Raw genomic sequence first — 21255 nt, forward strand, 5'->3', positions numbered from 1 at the left:
CTGGAAGGTCAGGCGGGATAATAGGCTCTCGGTGCACGAGAAACACAACTATACATTAACCCCCCACTGCAGAATCCGAAATGCTTCAGCTCACATATGCAATCCTGATAATAACTAGTTTCCCTGTCCTCCACGTACCGCCGGTGATTTATACTTTTGCCTTGTTTGTTTTGCCTTTCAGACCGGACATTGGGAGGCACTGGATGATTCAGCACTGAGCCGAGCACCGCATCCTCCCTCCCGCCTGGAGGGCAACGTGATGACGGCACACATCTTCAGCCGAATCAGGGGGAAAACACAAAGCACAGCTCGAAGCTCTGCCAAGGAAGGTGATGCTCCACCATCACCATCGCTCCCCACCCCCCGAATCCACCTCTCATCCAGCCACCCGGTTCAATCCCAAATTTGCAAGCTGTAGTTTTCTCGTGGCTCTTCCACTGTGTCGTGTTTGGAAGCTGCACATCGGCATTGCTTAATTAGGCGTGCGGTTGATTAATTAGCGCTAATTGACAGCTAATTTAAAGCTTTAAGGCGCATTCGATTGAGCTTACCTACACGGTGAGGTTAGATCAGCAAACGCTATTTTTTTTAAGACCCCGCCTCCACCACACACACGCGCGAGCGCACACGCACACATGCGCATACGCTTCAAGGGGAACAACCTGTTCCTTGGATAATCTATTTGGGAGTGCCGGGGGCCATGGGATTGGAGGCAGGCAGCAGTGCGCTCCGCTGCACCATATTGAGGATGTCAGGTCACTTAGTGTGTCAAGGCTCTGCTGCGGCTGATCAATGCTCCTTAGTCGATATCAACACGTGTCCGATGGTGAACCTAATCGCCGTCTTATCGGGTGGCCCGGCTGAATCATGACAGGTTAAAGGTCACCTTCAAATCCTGTGTTAAAGTGTTATTCACACCCTGCCACTGAAAGCCACCAACACTTCATGATCACAAAGAAGGTGGGCATTTTCTATACCGTCACGTTCACATGCTGGCACGTCACTGTTGATCCTACATAAAGGCTGCCGATCCCTACTTTAATTCTAATAATCCAAATTGCTGTGCGGTAGGCCTAAGCAAGGGCTGCTCGAGAGTGTCTGGAGCAGGGGGGGCCGGGGCGCTCCGTGTCCATGTGAATGGGGCTGAGCTGGGCACGAGGAGGGGCTTATTACTGGTCCGGGCACCAGCGTTGCTGGTGGAGAGTGAGTGGCCAGGGACCCTGTAACATCTCCAACAGAAAACAGTCAGAGGCATTGTCTTACCTAATTATGACCCGTGGAGGCCTGTTTGTTTCCCGTTCGCCATGCCTGTCTGGTTCCCTTCTCTGCATGGGCGCCAGCACCCCGAAAACCTGGGTGTGCTAATTAGAAAAGAAACGGCCCTAGTAATTATGTCAACTCTCGTTAACGACCATGACCATGACCATAAGCAATATTATTTTTACGTAATGTTTTGTGTCGGGAACCCGTCTTGCAATGCTCATTAAATGTGGGGAAATAAGAGGGGTCCTGGGAGTGTGGGGGGGGGGGGGGGGACCCCGCATGGCCTAAGATGGAGGACAGCTGCAAGCTGTGGAATGGCGGTGGCATGAAGTTACAGCCCTGAATAAATGCCTAGCACTCTCAGAACTGTTTCGCTGGATGTAGTTTAAATCGCGTTCAGTGTGGCTGAAAACAGCATTCAAAAAGTAAACACAAACAAAGATTCTGTTCATTGTCAAACTTTATTATACAACAATTCAGCAATCTCAAAATTCTAAACCACGTTTTTTAAAATAGAAATATGAATAAATAGGGAACGTACATCCGGGGAATGGGAAAGTGTACTGCAAATATTCAAGTCCACTGCATTGATGATAAGTAGAGGAAAAATATCCCAACGAAAGTGAGCTCCCCTGGAGGAAATGTTGCTGCCCCCCAGTGGTTGGGGGTGATTCCAACTGTTTGGGGGCGTTGTTGTTTGTCTCAGTCTCCTCGAGGATCCGAATCAGGACCGCCTTCCTCCACCCTGTCTCAGTTGTCGTTGATGACATTAAACAATTGGTCCAATCGTTACTTCTTTGGCCTCTCAAGGATGTTGAGGAACTTCCCTCTGGTCATTTCCCTGGCTAGAGAGAAAAGAGAGAGAGTTAGTCTACTGAAGTTACCCTGGAAGACGCTCCGCTTTAAAAAAGATGGATAAACAAAGATTCAATACCAACACATGGCTTTAATTAATCCTTCTCTTCAAGCATAGAAGGCTAAAGACTTGTAGTTCATTAGTGTTTGAGATAGCAAGCTAAAGGTCAGCGTAAGCTATTTAGGCGGTCATTAATCAGTATTACACATTTTAATAGTTATCACTTCATGTCTATTCATTGCGCCTATGAAATTGAAACAACTGAAGCGATATATAAACAAATAATTAGTATAAATATTCGCAATTTAGAGTCTTTTTTATGAAAACCCTCCAACACAATGCCCCATAATGGTCGATTATGAGTTTCTATGCTTTTGTAACAAGAGGAAATTGGATGGCAATATGAACAGAAACTGCAAAAGTATCCACAAAGACAACACACAAGAAAACAAGACAAAAGACAATGCACAACAAACCATGTGATATCTACAAGACTGCAAATTAACTGAATAGTGTTCTGAGATTTAAATTGACAGCCGTTTTCAACATTGGCCTATATACTGTAGTCGTGTTTTCTGCTGAAAACTATTTCTCCTTTGGTATGACTAGCCTGGGAAACCAGGCTAGTCAAAAGCAAATCATATGAAAACAACAGGCAGCTCTTCGTAGATAGGTATGAATTCCAACGCTACACAAATACGTGATTGGGTTCCGATATGGGAAGAGGAACTGTTAGAGTGATTGAAAAGGTGCTGTAGAAGGCATCAGCACTGTTCTTTAGCAATGCAAAGCATGTATTTAATTTCTGTGCAGCGTCAAAGCAGGAGGTGATTTCGACAAACATCTGTTCATTTTGGACATGCAAAACAAAATAAGACACACACCGTCTACCAAAGTAAATGACTTGATGATCGCGGTGTGTGCACTGACATATGACTACACAGCCATTGTAGGTGTGTTTGTGTGTGCATGTGTGTGCTTGCATGTGTGCGTGTATACAAGGAACAATACATCCTGTGCAAAGATACGATTAAACATTTGGGCCCCCTCCCAACCCCATTCAATGTCCCTTAGGAGAAAATGGGATATTACACGAGAAACTGGGACCTTTATATCATATCATCGTGATATCAATACACTGTATACAATTTGAAAACCGCAAACATTTAATCATAATTGCTGGTGTTTAAGTGGAATTTAGCTAAATAGCCAGGCGTGTTGATCCCCGCTGAACTGACTGTGAATTCAGAAGCTCTCCATTGGAACAACACACAAGAGACACCAGGAGGGGTCTCTCCGCTCTCTCTATGAGCCCTGGAGGGGAAGCATCCACGTGGAGATGCTGCTTTGTACACCAGAAACCCATCAACGGCGTAAGTAGCTTCAAACAGGAAACAATCTCAGCTAAAACCAAAACAAGCCCATTCCAGTGACACCAGGGCAGCTTGAATTTGGTCCGACACTAAACACAAGACAGAACGCAGGACAATATTGGACAACTGAGTCAATGCATAGAGCCTTGAGTACAGAGGGTTGGTATGAGGCCTTCAAGGAGAAGGTGACCAGGCCCAGAGCAGAGTGGAACGCCTGCAGCCCTCCTGTTGAAGCCCAGCCAGGAGCTGACCAGCTGCGGTCTACTGGTGGGTGATAAGACCCCCCTCTACCCCCACCACGGGCGGCTAATGAAAAAGCTGTGGCGATAAGTCATTTAGATGAGTTACCAGGTGGGGACGGATAATGGTGGTGTCTGGGCGTGGGGACGGGGGACCGGGGACGGGGGGGACGGGGACGGACCACGCCACCTTGAGGTGTCCATCATCAGGTTAAACATGATGCTAATTGGAATAGGATGGATTCATTCTGCGCAGCGCTGTCTCTTCAAATAACCCCAAACAAACCCCCGGCAGACAGACAGGAGAGCTCGGTTTACAGTGGGGCCAGTGGAATCAGGTGGGGCCAAGCCATTAAATTGGGCTGACCCCGGAGACTAGGAGTGAGCTGATGTCATCTTCCGATAAGGGGAGGAGGCGTGCAGGAGGAGAAAGTGCCAGCGTTCCCTCCCAGGCGTCTCCGCGCACCTCCTCCCATCTTCTCTGATGAGGCCAAACTGTTAAAAAGCAGGGAATCAGCCATGGCTGTGCCAGTCCCCCATCCCCCCTCACCGGGCCCCCCGGAGACCCCTCACCCCACATAGCCGCCCATTAATTAGAGTTGAGTTCAGGCGGGCCCGGCTCAGGCAGAAACTCATACCATTTATTTGATCCGGTTAAAGACCCCATCAAACGGAAATCAGCACTCAATTTATGATGTGCAGCTTGCCTCTGATCAAAAATAAAAAAAGGTGCTCATCTCGTAGGTTAGACCTGTGGTCGTTCAGTGTTCAAGTGGGGGTGCGCTAATAAAATATTCAATAGAGATTTGCTGCTGGATCAACCTGGAAATGGGCTGGGCGAATAACATTACAACTATGAATTCTGCTTAATAAGCCATCGTTTATATGGGAGATATTCTGAGACAACGCAACGTTTTGGAGGACGACCGTTTCTAAAAGTCAACGAGCAGAGATTTTGTTTTTAATAGTAGGATTCTTTCATTTCAATGGATGTAAATGGTTGGGGTTGTTTTGTAAAGAACCTGGCTTTAGGATACGAGAACATAGAGACAGTAGAACAACTTTTTTTTAATCTATTATTCAACCCCTTAAAAGCCATTGGATTTTTCTGAATTACAAATCATGTATCAACATTAATTTATATTTAATTTATACTATTTGAAGGGAACTGCCTTTTTTTTGGTTTAATTGTTAGTTTGTTTCTGAGATAATCTGCACAAAGCAGTGGTTTGAAGCAAATTAATAAAAAATAGAACCAGGATACCAGGAAGCAAGATAGCAAAAGGATACCAGGAACCCAGATAGAACCGGGATACCAGCAATCAAGATAGAACCAGGGCACCAGGAACCAAGATAGAACCGGGAACCAGGGTAGAACCAGGAACAAAGATAGAACCAGGGCACCAGGAACCAAGATAGAACCGGGAACCAGGGTAGAACCAGGGCACCAGGAACCAAGATAGAACCGGGAACAAAGATAGAACCAGGGCACCAGGAACCAAGATAGAACCGCAAACAAAGATAGAACCAGGACACCAGGTGCCAAGTTAAAACCAGGATACCAGAACCCAAGATATGACCAAGATACCAGGAACCAAGATAGCACCACGAAACTATCCTTACATTAACTTGTCTCTCTCACACACACATGCAAACACACACGCACTTTGTCAAAGGCCGGGTAAGATCAATAGTGATTAGGGGGACGAGGAGATTTGTTTAGTTGATTAGAAAGGTCAATTACTAATTTTGCACTAAGTTAATCAGCAACTTGTTACAGCTGCCATCCATACCAAATGACACCTTATGGATTCTGGGGGCTGGCGACTTCTCCTCCTGTTGATTTGTTCCGCTCTAATTATCATTTAGTGCCCCACTATTCTGACATTTTACCAGAGCCCGGTTTGTCAACATTAGACAAACAAATACGAGAAAAATCATTGGAGCGCACTAAAACAAAGCGGCCCGTCTATTAATATTAACCTCTTATACGCATTGACGCATTCCCGTGCTTTCTGCATGCTTACTTTATCCATTCTGTCATGAGAGAAGAGTTGGAAATGAACAGATGCAGAGCAAGGTCATGGTCTGGATGGAACGGGCCAGGAGGCTAATGGTATGCTATAGTATGAAAGCTTATGTTGTCTGGGGGCCCGTGGTGTCTGAGGCCAAGCCCCCAGTAATCATCTCCCTGTAGACCTGGGTCCCGGTCCCAGGTACCTACAATACCCCACTGCGGATTGACCTATATCCAGGAACCCATACACACAAAACACTGAATATAGCCCAAAATGTTGTCTTTTCGCCAGCCCTGTATAAAACCCAGAGGCAGCAGGGAGCTGCTGGCTGATGAGTCACTAATGTTGTTGATGTGCAATGCCCCTCGGTCAGAAAGGACCAGTCTCATTTTGGGCAAATCCCATGAGGCCTGCATGCATATGCATGGAGGAGGACACGCGTCTGTGTAACATCTTACTCTCCTCTCGTTGGCCGTGAGTGATCTGGGTGTCATGTCACCGCCCACTTTCCCCCAAACAACCCCCCCCCCCCCCGCACACACACTTGGATTCCCACGTGAATATCACGAGTAATCATCACTAAAGCCCACCCCCCCCGCCCCTCCCCTCCCCCGACCTCCAGAGACAGATGACCACCTGGGTTAACTGGAGTCTTGGACCCCAGCCCTGCTTGCACCAATTCACTTTCATTAAGAGTCCGGGGGACTTATCTGACCCCGCTGCCCATCGCAGAGGGCCACTCGGGCTATTACGGCCTGTAAGCTTTATTTAATGGATTTAACATCCACTCCCCACCCCACACCCCGGCTGGGGAAGGATAGGGAGACCTGACACACAGCCACACACACATGGTTGACACAGAAACAATCACACACACACACACACACACACCCACACACACACACACAGGCCCCTCCTCCGTTTTCAGACACTACCGCCTTCTGCAACACATACACCTGACGCTCATGTTTGTGTTCAAAATTCAATTACCCACTTATTGATACTTCACAGGGATATTTAAGATGCAGACACGAGCTGTGATTTCCCAGGGGAGCCACTGGTTCCTCTTTATGTCCCAACTGATAGGGGCCCTCCCCCTCTCTCTCCCCCTCCCCTTCCACCCGCTGCAATGCATCCTTGCCTGGCTGACGCTCTCTTTCACACACTCACACACACACACACACACACACACACACACACACACACACACACAGCAGCCGGCACACACGTACGCACGCACGCACACACGGGCACAAACAAACACATCTGCACCGCTCCGCCCCTGCCCCAGCCTATATGGCTGTTCAAGAGGTGTCCTTATTAATAGGCAATCAGTCAAAATTCATTCATTAAAAAGCCTAAAAGGTTTTACACCCGCGCTATGATTAGCTGGGAAAGAAAATCCAATGAATTCCTAATGCCTTTATGGAAATGAGGTGTCATTTCCGATCTGATCAGGGAGGTGTCAGACAGGCGGAGCTGAGCAAGGTGTGTGTCTGTGGGTCTGTGTGTAGGCGCCGCCTTCAGCCTCGCCTTTCTCTCTTTCCTCTACAAGGCGGTGACACTGATTCTGCCCCAGATAGGGATGGATGCGAGCAGCTGCAGCCTGCTGTGTTGTCCGTGTAGCTTCTGTTGCAATACGTTTGAAACCACCCTCTACACAACCACACTGATTTGAACCCCGTTATCAAGGTTCAAACTAAAGGAGGACGCCTGCAGTGTAACGCAAACAGGTAGCATTTGGACCAGACTTCCTCTGTTTCACATGCCCTGCGTTTGAGGGGTGCCTGCATGGACCATCCGTTGTTGACCTCTCGTGTCCAATCAAAACACCAGCTACTACGTCTTGCATCCTTTACGTCAAGCCTGTGATTTACACACACAAGCGTTCCTCCATCACTTTCCCCTCACACCCACTTCAGGTACCACCTTTAGAGAGACGGAGAGAGAGAGAGACAGACGCCCTGACCGACACCACCACTCATCCATCTCCTCCATCAGCCCTTAAAGAAGCTGCAAAGGGGACAGCGGGAAGGTGGAGTTTTGAGGTAGAGGAAGAGGCGATGGGGAAGGTTATCCATGGGGGGGGGGGGATCGGTGTGGTAGATCCCCCTCACCCCTCTACCTCTCCCTGCTCCTCATTCAGCGGGCTGTCAGTGCAGGTACTTCATAACTACCCGCCCCGCGGTCAGCCCGCCCTGATGGATTGATGGAGGCACATTAGCACCAGTGGAGCTCACTGAATGCAATCATATTCAGCAGCGCGCGTGCTCCCTAATAGGCCTGTGATTGATCCTGGGGCGGGGCGCTGTATGCGGGATGGGGGGGGGATGAGGCGGTGCACGCAGGCCCATTAGGAGCTGTCAGGGTAGCCGGGTGACCTTCAGTTTCACCTTGGGAGGAGAGGCGCCATCGATACCTGGTATCAGTGGTGATGACTGAGGGGCTGCTCTGAGTGGCTTGGCCAGAGACAACAGGTTGGCCCCGTACAGTAAGGATTTACTGCATCCAGCTGTGTTGGGTGGATAGGCAGTGTTATATCACTACCTTCCACTACACAGGCCTTTCATCACGAAGGTCCTGTACACTGCACTGTGCTAGGTTGGTATACAGAGACTTTGTTTCATGCTTTGGAACAACCACATAGGTCCGTGATTAATGGGGTGTGTTAGGAAAAGTCTTGCTGTATATTTGTGTTGTGCCTTTTCTTTGTGTGTCAATTCTTCTTAACTAAACTCAAAATCAAAAGTCTCCATTTTAATAAATTCTTCTTGACTTTTGAGTTAAGTGAAGCGGGAGTTTGCGAAACTTGTAAAGATATATACATACAAGAAAGGAGTCCAACGATTTGTACAGGACTACATTACCACGATTAATAACGGAGCCTGTGTGCTTACGAGGTGATGGACGCGCTGTCAAGCCCTGCGGTTCGACCATTCAGCAGAAGTCCCAAGGTGAAACCGATCCACGGCGAATAGTATTCAAGACAGGTTTATGACGGACGCCGCTTGCAGCCAATTACAACGTCCCGTCTCCCGGTGTACACCTGAAAGCCTTGGGACCGGCTCCTCCTTTGTGGAACAAGCATCTTGCGGCTGGTGTGCGTTCACCCATCGCTCACAGGTGTTAAGAGAGAAGCCCAGCAGCCTTGAGTCCACAAGTGTGACAGAGCGTCGGTGCTCGCTCTGCGGTGTTTGCGGTGTTAACAGCGGCCCCTCTGCCTGAGGCCTGGTGCCGGGCCCCCGGGGGAACACTCAGCTTTCAATTACCTCCAATAACAGCGCTTATCAGGAGCCCTGCTTCTCCCGGGGGGATCAGGGGGGGCCTGATGCCCACACTCAGTGGCCCACGACAGGGGCATTCATCACGGGGCGGGGCAGCAGCTGGGGCCCGGGGAAGAGGCACGCGTCGGGGGGAGGGTGTGAGGGCCTTTGGGACAGGACAGCAGCAGCACCACATGTCCTAAATCGTGGCGGGTGTGTGAAGTGGGTTGGTAATGGGGAAGCGCTCCCTGGAGATTAAGGATGAATCCGATTTAACTAACACACCCTCAGGGGTGCATGTGTGAAGCACTGTGTGTGTGTGTGTGTGTGTGTGTGTGTGTGTGTGTGTGTGTGTGTGTGTGTGTGTGTGTGTGTGTGTGTGTGTGCGCAAAGTCGTCCACACAAAAGAGCCTGCATCAGCACCCACATGGATGGCAGGATGCATTACAGATAATTTGTTTAGTTAGTTTGAATTTTCTTCATTCATTCCCCGCCATTGATTCGGTCCATGACTCCTTGAGGGTGAGAGTAGAGGGCAGGGGCAGGCCTGCGGGGCCGGGATGGGACTGTTTACACGGGCTGATTGTGCCGGGCTCCCATTAAGCTGCACTATCTTTAATGGCCCGCGCGTGGAAGGAGGAGGGGCAGTAAATCCTGCCCCGGCGCCGGGCCCTCTGCGCCGCTGCTCCTCCACGCCGACTCGTTTACGGCCGGGGGGAAACTGAGGGGCGCACAAACGTGATGAAAAAGTAGCTGAGATTTACAAGGCCGCCCCAGACAGGCGGGAAAAGGAGAAAATTAAACCGGAGAGCATTAAACAGGCACCCATTACGAGGGGGACGCTTGGAGACCAATAATAACCGGCATTGCGTGCCGTCAGCCCGGGCTACGCGACATGATTGCAAAAAACCCTGCATTCCTCCCCGAGTGACAGTTAACGTCTTAATGGCGCTGGGCGACTCGGTGCTCAGGGCTTGTTGCCACCAGAGAGACCATACCTCGAAGCTTTAATCAAATCTAAATAAGTCATTAGGTGAAGAACGTGAGAGACTCTTGTTAGTGAGACAATCGGTCTATTTGGGTTGTTATATAATGGAAAACTGGTCAATCATGCATCTTCTGTAAGATCTGTCGACTCAGACAGGTAACTGTCAGTCAGACCGGGAACATGATATTAAATCGAGTGTAATAAACTAATATAGGATTTGGTTACTCCTAAATTTCGTCTACATTACTGCACTGCTCATATCTCTGCAGTAAACAACTCTATTAAATAGATGATACAACTACCGTGGCCCATCATTTGGTGGCTGGCTTCAATAATTACATAAACTTTTGATTAATGCATCGGCCCTTTTTTGTAATTAATTTACAAATATAATGACAAATTATGTTTGGCATAATCCGCCTATGAAATAGCCTGCTTTAATCATCCTACCTTTATACATTTTTTGAAATTGCTAGAGCTAATCGCAAGGTAAACTGTAGAGTGTATGGCTCCCTGGTCACTGTCTTTAACCAGATCAAGATGAACATGCATTGAAGTACACAAGAAGAGTGTATTGCGGAAGATACATGCTAGGACACGTCATGTTAAGACCTTCTTGTTACTTCTAAAAACTTTTGACTGTAAATGTTGTGTTTATTCTAGAGAACGTCAAAGATAAAACAGTAAAGTCTCCAGAGTTTTCCTTTTCTATATTTGTGTTTTTCATTGCTGAACTAGTAAGCACACATTTTCTCTTTTAAGAGCACTTAGCTTCATCTCTCTAATCCACACTCTCCGCATGGATTAGGACAATGGAGGCACCAGGCAGTGGATTAAACGTGAGATTTTGCATTTGGCCCCTTGCTGCCATGGTCCCGTCACTACTTTGACAAGACTGCCCTAGATACATGGCATCACAACATGCTGAGTGAAAGTCTATTCTTGGACTGTGTTTTGAGCAAATGCTAAGCAATCCTTTCGTTATGGCACAACGCAAAATCATACTATTTTACAGGTAGTTTTCAGGTGAACATATGCAAGTCACCTTGTCAGAGGTGTGGATATGTTATTCTAACATGAGAGTTTGCAGAGAGTGTAATAATGATGTGATGCTGCGTATTGTGCAAGTGGCACCACCTAGTGTTAAACTGAAGCACTGTCTATTGCTCCATTACAATACAGTCCTGGTGTGTTATGTTTTGGTATTTACTTACACTCCTCTAGGCCCAGCTGGTAGGCAAGGTTCTGCAGCCCTTTCACTTTTTCCATGAGGTTTGCGGTGGTGAGACTACCCAGCTCTACAGATAAATAACCAGACAGGACAAAAGTTTTGCCAAAATAAACCACAGGAAACAGTCAACTAAAAGTAGGTTAACCGGCTAGATTTTCCTTTTTTAAACCGTTTTTCAATGGCTATTTGCTGTTTTTAATGCATACATGCGGGTACCTTTTAACATGTCAATGTCTTCATTCTCCAGCTCCGACATCCACTTAGGGGGAGAGTCAGTGATGGGCTGCAGAGGGAGATGAGAACCTCATTACACATGCCAACGCATCCTCTGAACATATGACACAACATATGTTAACATTCCTTGGCAATCTCAATGAGGTAAAAATTAAGTAGGTACCAAGCTAGTAAACGTACATTTTTACAAGATGCAGCGAATTCTGCAACTCCGGGCACTGTAAAATGAAGCATAGAGTCAGTCTTCAGCAGAGCTCCGGACAAAATAAGTGGTATAAAAAGCAGCACAGCGGGTTCAACTCACACTGCTCTGGCCAGAGGTCTGGTGAGGCTCGGTCCAGCTTCTCAAAGCTGAGCAGAGACGACTCAAAGTCATCACCTGATGGGGAAAACTTCATCAACATCATTTCTTCAGATGCTCTCAAGTAGCAGATAATGTATGATTTGCAGACTTCTATGCAAAATAACTCAATTAAATTAGTTTTGTTCCTCAACCACAATTCATAAAGAAATGAGAAAGAAAACAGCTGAAATTCTCCGACCTAAAAGTGACATAGATTAATGTTATACATAGATAAGTAGCTGTTTGTCTCTGCTGTTGTACAACGGAAGCAGCAGGGCACGAAAGAAGTTCCTTCATCCCTGCTACTTCATAAGACCTCAATACAAATGACATGGGACATGGTATCTTTTGCTCCACTTCAACCTAACAACATAAGGCTTCGTGTTGGCGAAAACATCCTGACTCCACCCCATAATATATCACATTTCATTAACCTTCCAGACACCAAAGTGTGTACTGCCTTCACTGATATGAGCCTGCTGGACACAACACGGCGAGTAAGTGTGGTGGGATTTGGGACACATCATTTAAGGTAAGGCCAGCTCCCTCGACATATGGAGGTCCACTTTAAGAGAGGAACAGAGGAACATAAAAGGCAAGCTGTGTTCAATGTTTTCTTCCTTAGAGGGACAAAACAGACAAGCTACACTTAAAGTGAAGCTTCTTATGTCGAAGGAGCTGGCCATAACTGAAATGATGAGACGTGAACGTTAGAAGCGTATGCATACGACACAGAGGACCTCTGTCTCGTCTCCATAAACTGGGAAACGTCAACGTTACACAATAACACTGGCTGGTGTAGGCTTTAGCCAACGTGAAAAACAACTCTACGGTGCTAAATTATTCCAGTAACCTCCCTTGTTTATCACCCCACAATGAGTAGATAAGTAGTTGTGAAATTCGTCAACATATTGCCAACGCAAAAGGGTCAAAATGTACATTTATACACAACATCGCAGTGTAAGGAATTAGAATTTACCTCCATTTGGCGACGCCATCTTCACTACTAACATGTGACACATTCCAACCAATAGCAGCAGCCTTTCCGGTCATTCACGTGCAGCGTAGTCATTTGAATAGTTGGCGCTAGATGGCAGACATGTGTTCCTGTGGAACAAAACAAGAATCCCTTCACCACCACAAACGATTAATATTTGTATTTTATCATAATCCTGGTAGTTTAATAAGAATCAGAGAATGTCCTGTAGCGAACAGTAATCATGTATGAAATGAATTGTGAGTAACAAATGTCCTATGTCCTCTCTTTATCAAAGGAAGTGGGCACTGGGAGTACTGATATATCAAAATGTATTACCTACAAAAACACACAGAAAGGAAAGTCACAATTTCTTTATTATTCAAAACTAAATATTCACATCACAGTACAATCCATTTCCAGTCGTGTGGTATCAAATTACAGGACACAAACAGTAGTAACGGCTGAATATAGTACAAAAATAGTACCTTGATCCTGAATAAAAAAGTCAAGAGTCTTTAAAAAAAAACAGAGGAGTTATTTAAATAATTTGGAAACCTATTCATTGAGGGATTGTTGATTAAGGCACTTAGTTCATATTACAACCTTATGATAATACATGTTAAGGCAGGTAGGTGAAAAGATGATGTGTCCCGGATATCTAAATGCAAACTCCTCAAATACTGTAACCTTGGTGTGTTCAATTTGTTTGGTCAGGCAGTCTCTACATATGACAATCTAAAATACTTTAAAATGCTAAACGTGTACATTAGTACAACATTAGTGTAAGTAGTGTAACATTACTTCCGTACCGACAGCAATGAGCAATATTAGTGTTCTGTTTCCATGGAGACGCCTAGAACTCCCATGAATCCATCCACTTGAGGCCGGCCATTGCACTCCCTGGTTCGTGGGCCAGAGGTCCTCTCATGCCGTAAGACAACGGGTGGAATATGTGAAAACTGATGAGTTCAGTTTTTTGGGGGGGGAATCAACCAAGAATATCAGAGATAACAAAGAAATAAAGGCACATGCAGTGTTGAGCAGGCAGAAAGGCAGGCAGGCAGACAGACAGACAGAAAGTATGGTATTAAAGTGAGCATTTAAAGAGCCTGTATCATACTTTTAAACTTTTTTAGTACTGCCCTGGCTCGGCCTTCGATTTTTATAGCTTAGCAGTCATACAACATATAAACATACGTCATATAACAGTCTAAAGCAAAAGGAAAAGCAGAAAAAGCGTGATATCATCCCTTTAAAAAAAGGGTAATAAAATACCAACATTGATTTACTCATTGTTATCTTAATAGCGTTAAATACCTTGGTGGTAGAAATGCTGACAAGTAAGAGCAGATTCCCCACTAAGTGGGGCAACGACAAACCAACACTGCAGCCGGACCTCTCACCTGTAAAGGACGCTGAGAAGCAGCGCCATCTGTCCCAGTCTGAGCAGCCAATGAGCACGCGCCGGAGAGAGGAAGAGGTCGGCGCTATGCAGCAGGGTGTCCAGAGTGAGACCTGGGCCGGGGGGAACACAACCAGGTCAGACACTGCAGAGGACTAACACCGGGCCGCAGGGGCAGACACAGTGGGGTGGAGCTATGTCAGCACACTCAATGTGTTTAAAATATAAAAGCACTGAAAAACAATTTAAACCCAATGATGAAACAATAAATGTGCCGTGCCGATATAGCATCATGTTCAAATTTCTTCAAAATTTTTCTTTCGGAATAACCCCTTAAGATGACCTCAACTTGTTTTCAAGGGGGTTCTTAACAACATAAAGTAAAATAACAACATATAAACAACATATTTCTTAATGACCCAAAAAAAACACACAAAAACTCCCCCAAAAAATAAAAAAAAACATCACACCTGAGCGTCAATGAAGAGTGAAAGACGCGCAGGTCTGACCTACCCGTGAGCATGCTGCTGAACAGCATGGCGGGGAAGTAGTGGTGGTAGTAGAGGATGCGGCCCATGGTGTAGAAGGGAGCGTAGTGGAGCAGCCAGCCCAGGAGCAGCTGTCCCCCGCCTCGCATCAGCACCCAGCAGTGCTCTGGGGCAAACCCATGGGAGCACATTCAGCGGCAAGTTGGAGTTGATAAACGCATGTACCCTCAACGTATCGGAGATGCATTTGGACGTTTTGATTGTGTGTACCTCGTCTCTTTTGGCTCAGATCCACGTCTCTTTGGAGAGCTATGGAGGCCACCGCCACCATGAATGCATACAGGCCCAGACATGCTAAATTGAGCCACCAGGTGACCTAAGGGAGGAGGCCGTACTACTGTTAAGCAACACGGCAAACCCAACCTAAATGCCCGTCACAAACTTCAGGCGTATCGCGGAAGGACAAGATAGCTAGTCACTCACTGGGTTCCCGAGCAAGTACACGCGATATTCTGTCTCATTGATGCCAGAAAACCTCAAGCCCTTAAAAGCAACACAAAAAAAGAAGAAATACAGCAATCGGTTACCCTGGTGCTATTCATGACAACATTGAGTCAAGTTTGTGGAACGCAGACCTCACCTGGTAGTTGATGGGCCAGTGCCACGGTCTGGAGTTTATCTCGTTATCTTTGGGCTTCAGTCCGCTGTTGCCCTAAAAAAAACAAAACATATTAGACGACCTAATAACACAATGGGATCTTTCGATTGGCTGATGATGATAATGATGATGTCTTTGATCCGCTCGTACCCTGATCATAACGATGTGGGACTCCAGCAAGATCTCCAGGAAATGGGGCTTCAGCACTGACAGGCTGATGTTGGGCACTGGGGACACACACAGAAACAGAGACACACACAGACACACACACACACACACACACACGGTCAGCCCCGTGAAGGACAATAAAGGCATGGTTAAAGCAAAGAGAGCAACACTGTATATTGACCCATTTGCTTACGTTTGGGATTGATGTGGTCCTCAATGTTCCACTGTGAGTTAGGGGTCTCCTTGAGGTAGGGGCTACAGGTCACCTCCACCTGCTCCCAGCCCCTAGACAGAACACGAGAACACAGGGTCATCCTGTGTGAGTGAATCTGTATGATGCATGAATGGTTGATGTAATCACGCGAGGGCCATCGATGAAATGGATCAAGTAAACAAAGAGAAGCGTTGGGTACCACTTGGGAAGGGTCTTTCCTGAGGAGTAGAGCACACAGCCGGTGGCCACATGCAGGAAGCGCACCTTGCTGCGGAGAACCTTCACAGGGTCTCCCTTCCTCCCCCCACAGACCTCTACCCGCCACAGGTCGTTGGAATCACCGCTGCCGTTCTGAACGAGAACAGAGGGAGGGAGGCAGGAAGTCACGTGTTACTGTGTTCTATCAACATTTCAGTTCATCGTTTTGATTCATTCATAATAACAGCTTATCAAGAGGTACTAGGGTAAAGGTTATTGTAGCACATGTCTATGCCACACTCCACCCAGGTGACTAGGACACAGGATGGTGGAGTCAAAAACCCGGTTTATTGCACAGGTTTGATACTGAACATGGCAAGGGGGCTCCGCTGCCATCCAGGAGATCTCCCAAGTGTTTGTGGAGACGGCTGGTTTAACCTGTGCACACTTATTACTGAACAGCTGCGAAACCTCACCCAGTCAGACTCAGCCAGGCAAGGCTGTTTAAACCAGCCATCATCTACACACACTCCCACAGATATGTTTGTGAAATCAGATTGAGTTTCTTAGCTAACCGAGGTAAACTAACCCAAAAGCGAATCACAAACGGTCAAACGATTAGATTGAGTAAGGGGGTCCACTCACGATGCCATAACCTGTGACCTGGAAGTGTTTCCTGGTCATGGGCGCTTCCTGGAGGTGGCTGTGGAGGTTCCTGGTGGTTCTGGCGTGGAGAGGAGATGCATCATATTAAACAGATACAATAATATGCAATGTTACTCACAAAATAATCATCAACCATCAGTGATTACGCTGTAGTTTTCCTATGGTCTCTTGTTGGTTCTTACTCTTTGTGCTCAAGTCGAACGACATCCCCGTGGCGGACCAGCTCAGGGGTCTCAGGGTGGTCTAAGTGTTAATGAAGACAGCCATAAACAATGTCAACACCTAACGTTAAAAATAGTACTTAACATTGTGTAGCATCTTATCCAAGCCATCTTCCCTGTGGGCTAACCTAGCAACCAAGTGCTTGGCAATTGGTTCAATGAACATCCTTACTGTACTGACATCGGTATATTGTTGTTTCTCTTACAAAAGTACTTTTTGTAAGTTGCTTTGGATAAAAGCTTCTTCTTAATGCCCTAAATTTAAATGAAAATGTGAGAATGAGAGTGTCCAGAAGTCCAGGAAGCCCTTGGTCTCACCCTGGCCGTCGTCTGGTTTGTGGACCAGCCACAGGTTGTTGTAGTCTTTGTGGAGGTACGTAGTCACCTGCAGTGACAGAATACATACAAACGACATGATGACCATCTGGAGGCCGTTGATATCCATGCATCACACGTCGTTGTGTTTGTGAATACGGTCATAGCTCCCGACCAAACTTGGATGTCACATTTTGGATCAAAGCCTAAAAGTCTGAATGATTAATGAATATAAATGACCTGCTGCTGCTTGGCTCCAACTCCTTCTGGGTACAGGTGCCAATGGGAGTGCAGATAACCTCCGGCGATACGCAGATTCTTCACTGTGATGGTGGATCCATACGCCAAGTCTGGGCAGATACAACAGAATTAACAATTAGGAGTATAGGCGATAGAATCCAACAGGTGGATAGAGTGGATAGGGTGCAAGGAGCTCACACTTAGGCATGGACGCATTGTGCAGGTTGTTTCCTATCAGACGGGACTGAAAAGCAGAACTGAAGAAGCCATCTCCTGGACCACTGGTTGGACCAACAAAATAACAATCACCATGGCAACCCCGACAAAGTGGAGCATTTGAACATCACACAAATGCTACTCGTCCCAAAGTAAGGAAAGTGCAATACAAACTCACCTTTTGTTCAACACGGCAAAATGAACTGCGAATACTGTGACATAGAGCAACAGGGGCAGCAGGATGAGTCCTGTGACCCGCGCCAGGAGGTGCTTTGCGACATCCACCTGACCCGAGGGAAGATAGAGAGAGACAGCCGACTGGTTGAGCATCTGGTGTCATCCCTATTGTGCATTCAGAAAGTATTCCCACTGCGGTAGAGGTGGACCCTTTGTATACCAGCGAGAGCTGCAGGTCTCCCAGCAGGGCCCAGAGGTCTCCTGCTGTGTTGATGCCCACCAGCAGGATGACAAACAGCCCCACAAACTTCACCCCAATGGCCCCGGAGAGGTTCACCCCTGTCAGCAGCAACCACAGCCACCAGGATGCACAGAAGGGTCTGAGGGGAAAAACAACATCATTTCCGTCTTAAAGAACCCACATCATGCTTCTTTAGGGTTCATAATTGCATTTGGGGGTACATGCCTGAATGTTAACAATACCCCTTATTATTCTCACTGTTCATTTCTGCAAAACCAATTTCAGCGTCTTCAGGCCCCCCTCCCGAGTAGCCCGGTCTGCTGTGATTGGTCAGCATGCTCACTCTGCTTTGATTGTTAAACATTGAGGGTAGCGGGGAGGCGCGACTTCTGAACTTCAGCTCCGCCAACTGCAGTCTGACGTCACACTATTACAGAAGTAACAGTGTGAGCGCAAACAAGCTGTTTCGCACAGTTATTGAACGCCCCCATCGGCGTTGTCGTTGGGGGCGAATACTCTGGCTCAGACTTTTTCTAGCTTAGCAGATGTAAAACATGTATACATACCTCATATAACAGTCTAAAGCAAATGGAAAAGTTGAAAGAGCATGATATCACCCCTTCAACTGAATGTCTGTGCATCGTCTGACTCTGGAACAACGACCATTAGTGATGACTTTAGTCCAGTGGAATATAGAGTTATTATGGAGAAGGTGTGCTACCTTGACTTCTGCTGGTTGAACTTGACCATGCTCAGCACTGCTCCCATGATGAAGAACATCAGAATTGGATCCAAAAGGATGTACTGGGAAATGGTGATGGAGCCAGTGTCTGTCCAGAGTTTGAAACAGATTGTACAGTTTAAGTTTGTTTGAAGAAGTAATGTGAGGGATAAATACATTTATGGTCCCTTTAATAAAATTGCTAATTCATTGTTACCTGAAGCGTAAAACATCTAAGTATGACGGCTATGGTGTCTACATCTTGACAGTTCCCGTCCTCTGTAATTTTCCTCCAACTAAGTTGTTTATTTTTTGTTTAAATCAGGATGCTCTTAATACTGTATGACATCAGGCACAATTTAAGGTCAAAAACTCAGCCTCTTGGGACCTCATTAGTTTTTCCTTCCTCTGTGCTGAGACAAATACTCACCAAATATAAGCAGCGCGGCGGCGATCAGAGCTGCTGAGTTGGAGTGAGACAGCTCCAGCACGATGAAGTAGGCGAACACCGGGAGAGAGGAGCCTAAGGCTGCACAGAACTAACACAGAAACCATCATCCAATCAGCGGCTGGGTCCAATGACGTCGTTTTATAATCACCACAACCTGTAGACTTAGCGTTCACTGATTACTTACAGTGGAAATTAAACTCACCCCTCTCATACCCCAGTAGTTGTGATGTCCGTATTTATCGCCTGGTTTGGTAAAGGGAAATGTACCGTCGTAGCCGGTCATGTAACCAGCTAGACCTATGAGTATCTGTCAGAGGGGAGAGCATCACCTGTCACGCTGGGTTTAACATCGTGTATTGAATAGTTCACGAAAACAGCTTCTGAAAATCGGATGAGTACTACTTTACTTTTCCAAGGGGTGGGTGGACATCAAAAAAGAAAGTTCTGTTTATGTAGTAGCTTCCCATCTTCCCAAAGTGTGTTTCATCCCAACTGAAAGAGTCAGCAAACAGTGTGGGTAAATGGACACTGGAGGAAACGCGCGCGCGCACACACACACACACACACACACACACACACACACACACACACACACACACACACACACACACACACACGAGGTACTCTGGTACTCAGGTGTACCTGGTACTCACCATATATGAGGAGGTTCTTCTAGTTTGTAGAAGCGAGTAGAAAAAGAAAGGCCTAGAACCAACAGAACCAGGATTGTGTTTGGGGGCTGGGCGCCTGGAGGGGTGATGCTCCTTTCTGTCCAACATGATGTCCCATTCGAGGCCTGCTTGTCATCCTCGTTTTCAAGTCTATTAGATTGAGCCTCATGTAAGGGCGTGTGGAAGGTCTGTTTATTTTCGGATATAAGACAAGTCTTCCTCTGTCGCAGAGCCGTCAGGTCTTCTTCATCCTTTGCCATTAGGAAGTTTGAACAGCAGCTACAACGAGCAATGAATGTCTGCAGCAAGATCTAAGTTAACGCTCAATCTTCATTGATTTACTTTATTTCTGCATTTGTCAGTGAGAGGGATTTCCTTCAACAAATTACAGTAAGGTCTACCACTGTCGTTCATATTCAACAAGAGGTTAGGGATGAGAGTGTGATGCTACCTTTCTATAAAGCTAACCTAACGCATAGTTTAAAAGTATTCATGCTCGGTTCTTCACATAGGACGTTCCCATAAACACACCGACTATTCAATACATGCATGCATAGAAACAGAATTGAAAAAAAACCTGCAAGTCCCCTGCAATTGTCTAGGATTGCTTCTGAAAGATAAACATTACTCTCAGCAACAGCCGGCGACGCGTGTCCTCGCGTCATTAGAGCGCAGTGGTCTCTGGGAAGTGAAGGCTGTTGGTTTGTGACAACCACATGCTACGTACAGCAGTATGGAGCGTGGACTTCCTTTCCCAAGATCCCTACAAACGCCTACTTTTAAGAGTGCTTTTAAAAGCGCCACTAGAGAGCGGTAGAGTACTACAAATATAATATAATCCAAAATATATTCCTGAGTTTTTGATTTTATCAACGTTATCTTTGTCAAATTTAATGACATCACATTAAATACTCCAGTCTGATAAACTGTGTTTACATATATAACACTTAATGCAGTACGTGTGTGTCGTGTGTGTCGTGTATGCGTGCGTGTTAATATTCAAGACATAAAAAATAAACAGATTTGATCATATTTTAATAATTTGATGACTGGTAGTGATTACAGTCAAGTGGTACAACAGCACAACCGTGATCTCAACTTATTTGCGGTTTATAAGGCTTTAAATACTCAAAGCCCAAAACATTGTGTTTCCAATTTATTGAAGACATTTGGTATGTGGAATGATGCATTGGACAGCACAAAGAGTTCACACACAGTGAAAACATCTGCACCACTGTAGTCTTTTTTTCTTCAATGCAGGTTAAAGGCGTACATATGTGCTTGTATGTGAACATGAGGGTTTTATGTACGAGTACAAGAAGTTCAGTCCTCTAAAAGGATAATGCCATTAACCTCAAGCTGAAACTAATAACTATTGTAAGATACCAAAAAAAATGAATGAATGCGTATATTGGCATGGT

At 46.3% G+C, this 21255-nt stretch overlaps 2 protein-coding genes across 3 annotated transcripts; both read right to left on the bottom strand.

Annotated features, from left to right (window-relative positions):
- Nucleotides 1-1705: 1705 nt before the first annotated feature.
- lin52 (lin-52 DREAM MuvB core complex component) lies at nucleotides 1706-12821 on the bottom strand (the record flags this gene model as incomplete). The annotated part of the gene is made up of 6 exons (XM_079752099.1): nucleotides 1706-2108; nucleotides 11215-11298; nucleotides 11448-11514; nucleotides 11646-11683; nucleotides 11770-11844; nucleotides 12788-12821. 6 exons carry the CDS (start codon nucleotides 12819-12821, stop codon nucleotides 2053-2055), a joined length of 354 nt encoding a protein of 117 aa, XP_079608225.1. The 3' UTR covers nucleotides 1706-2052.
- Nucleotides 12822-13212: 391 nt separating this feature from the next.
- Nucleotides 13213-20443, bottom strand: pomt2 (protein-O-mannosyltransferase 2). 2 transcript variants are annotated; one of them, XM_079752023.1, is made up of 21 exons: nucleotides 19817-20443; nucleotides 19571-19655; nucleotides 19366-19470; nucleotides 19143-19251; nucleotides 18713-18821; nucleotides 17971-18130; nucleotides 17752-17858; nucleotides 17556-17638; nucleotides 17358-17440; nucleotides 17121-17187; nucleotides 16764-16824; nucleotides 16561-16639; nucleotides 15917-16068; nucleotides 15697-15788; nucleotides 15486-15562; nucleotides 15318-15389; nucleotides 15161-15220; nucleotides 14948-15053; nucleotides 14703-14843; nucleotides 14191-14302; nucleotides 13213-13746 (listed from the first exon to the last, which is right to left on the bottom strand). In XM_079752023.1, the coding sequence occupies exons 1-21, from the start codon at nucleotides 20092-20094 to the stop codon at nucleotides 13641-13643; spliced, it is 2244 nt and encodes a 747-aa protein (XP_079608149.1). In that variant the 5' UTR covers nucleotides 20095-20443; the 3' UTR covers nucleotides 13213-13640. The 2 variants fall into 2 exon arrangements, with proteins under 2 accessions (XP_079608149.1, XP_079608148.1); XM_079752022.1 differs by having other exon boundaries at nucleotides 17358-17467.
- Nucleotides 20444-21255: the final 812 nt, after the last annotated feature.

The sequence above is a fragment of the Pollachius pollachius genome (assembly GCF_949987615.1).
Source record: "Pollachius pollachius genome assembly, chromosome: 15".
NCBI classification, from domain to species: Eukaryota; Metazoa; Chordata; class Actinopteri; order Gadiformes; family Gadidae; genus Pollachius; species Pollachius pollachius.

Excerpts from the sequence above, each read along its gene's own strand:
- pomt2 (XM_079752022.1), bottom strand. The coding sequence starts at position 20,094 with ATGGCAAAGGATGAAGAAGACCTGACGGCTCTGCGACAGAGGAAGACT. Across the intron at positions 19,252-19,365 it reads ACTACTGGGGTATGAGAGGG|TTCTGTGCAGCCTTAGGCTC; the intron begins GTGAGTTTAATT and ends TTTCTGTGTTAG. Across the intron at positions 15,789-15,916 it reads GGAAAGACCCTTCCCAAGTG|GGGCTGGGAGCAGGTGGAGG; the intron begins GTACCCAACGCT and ends TGTTCTGTCTAG.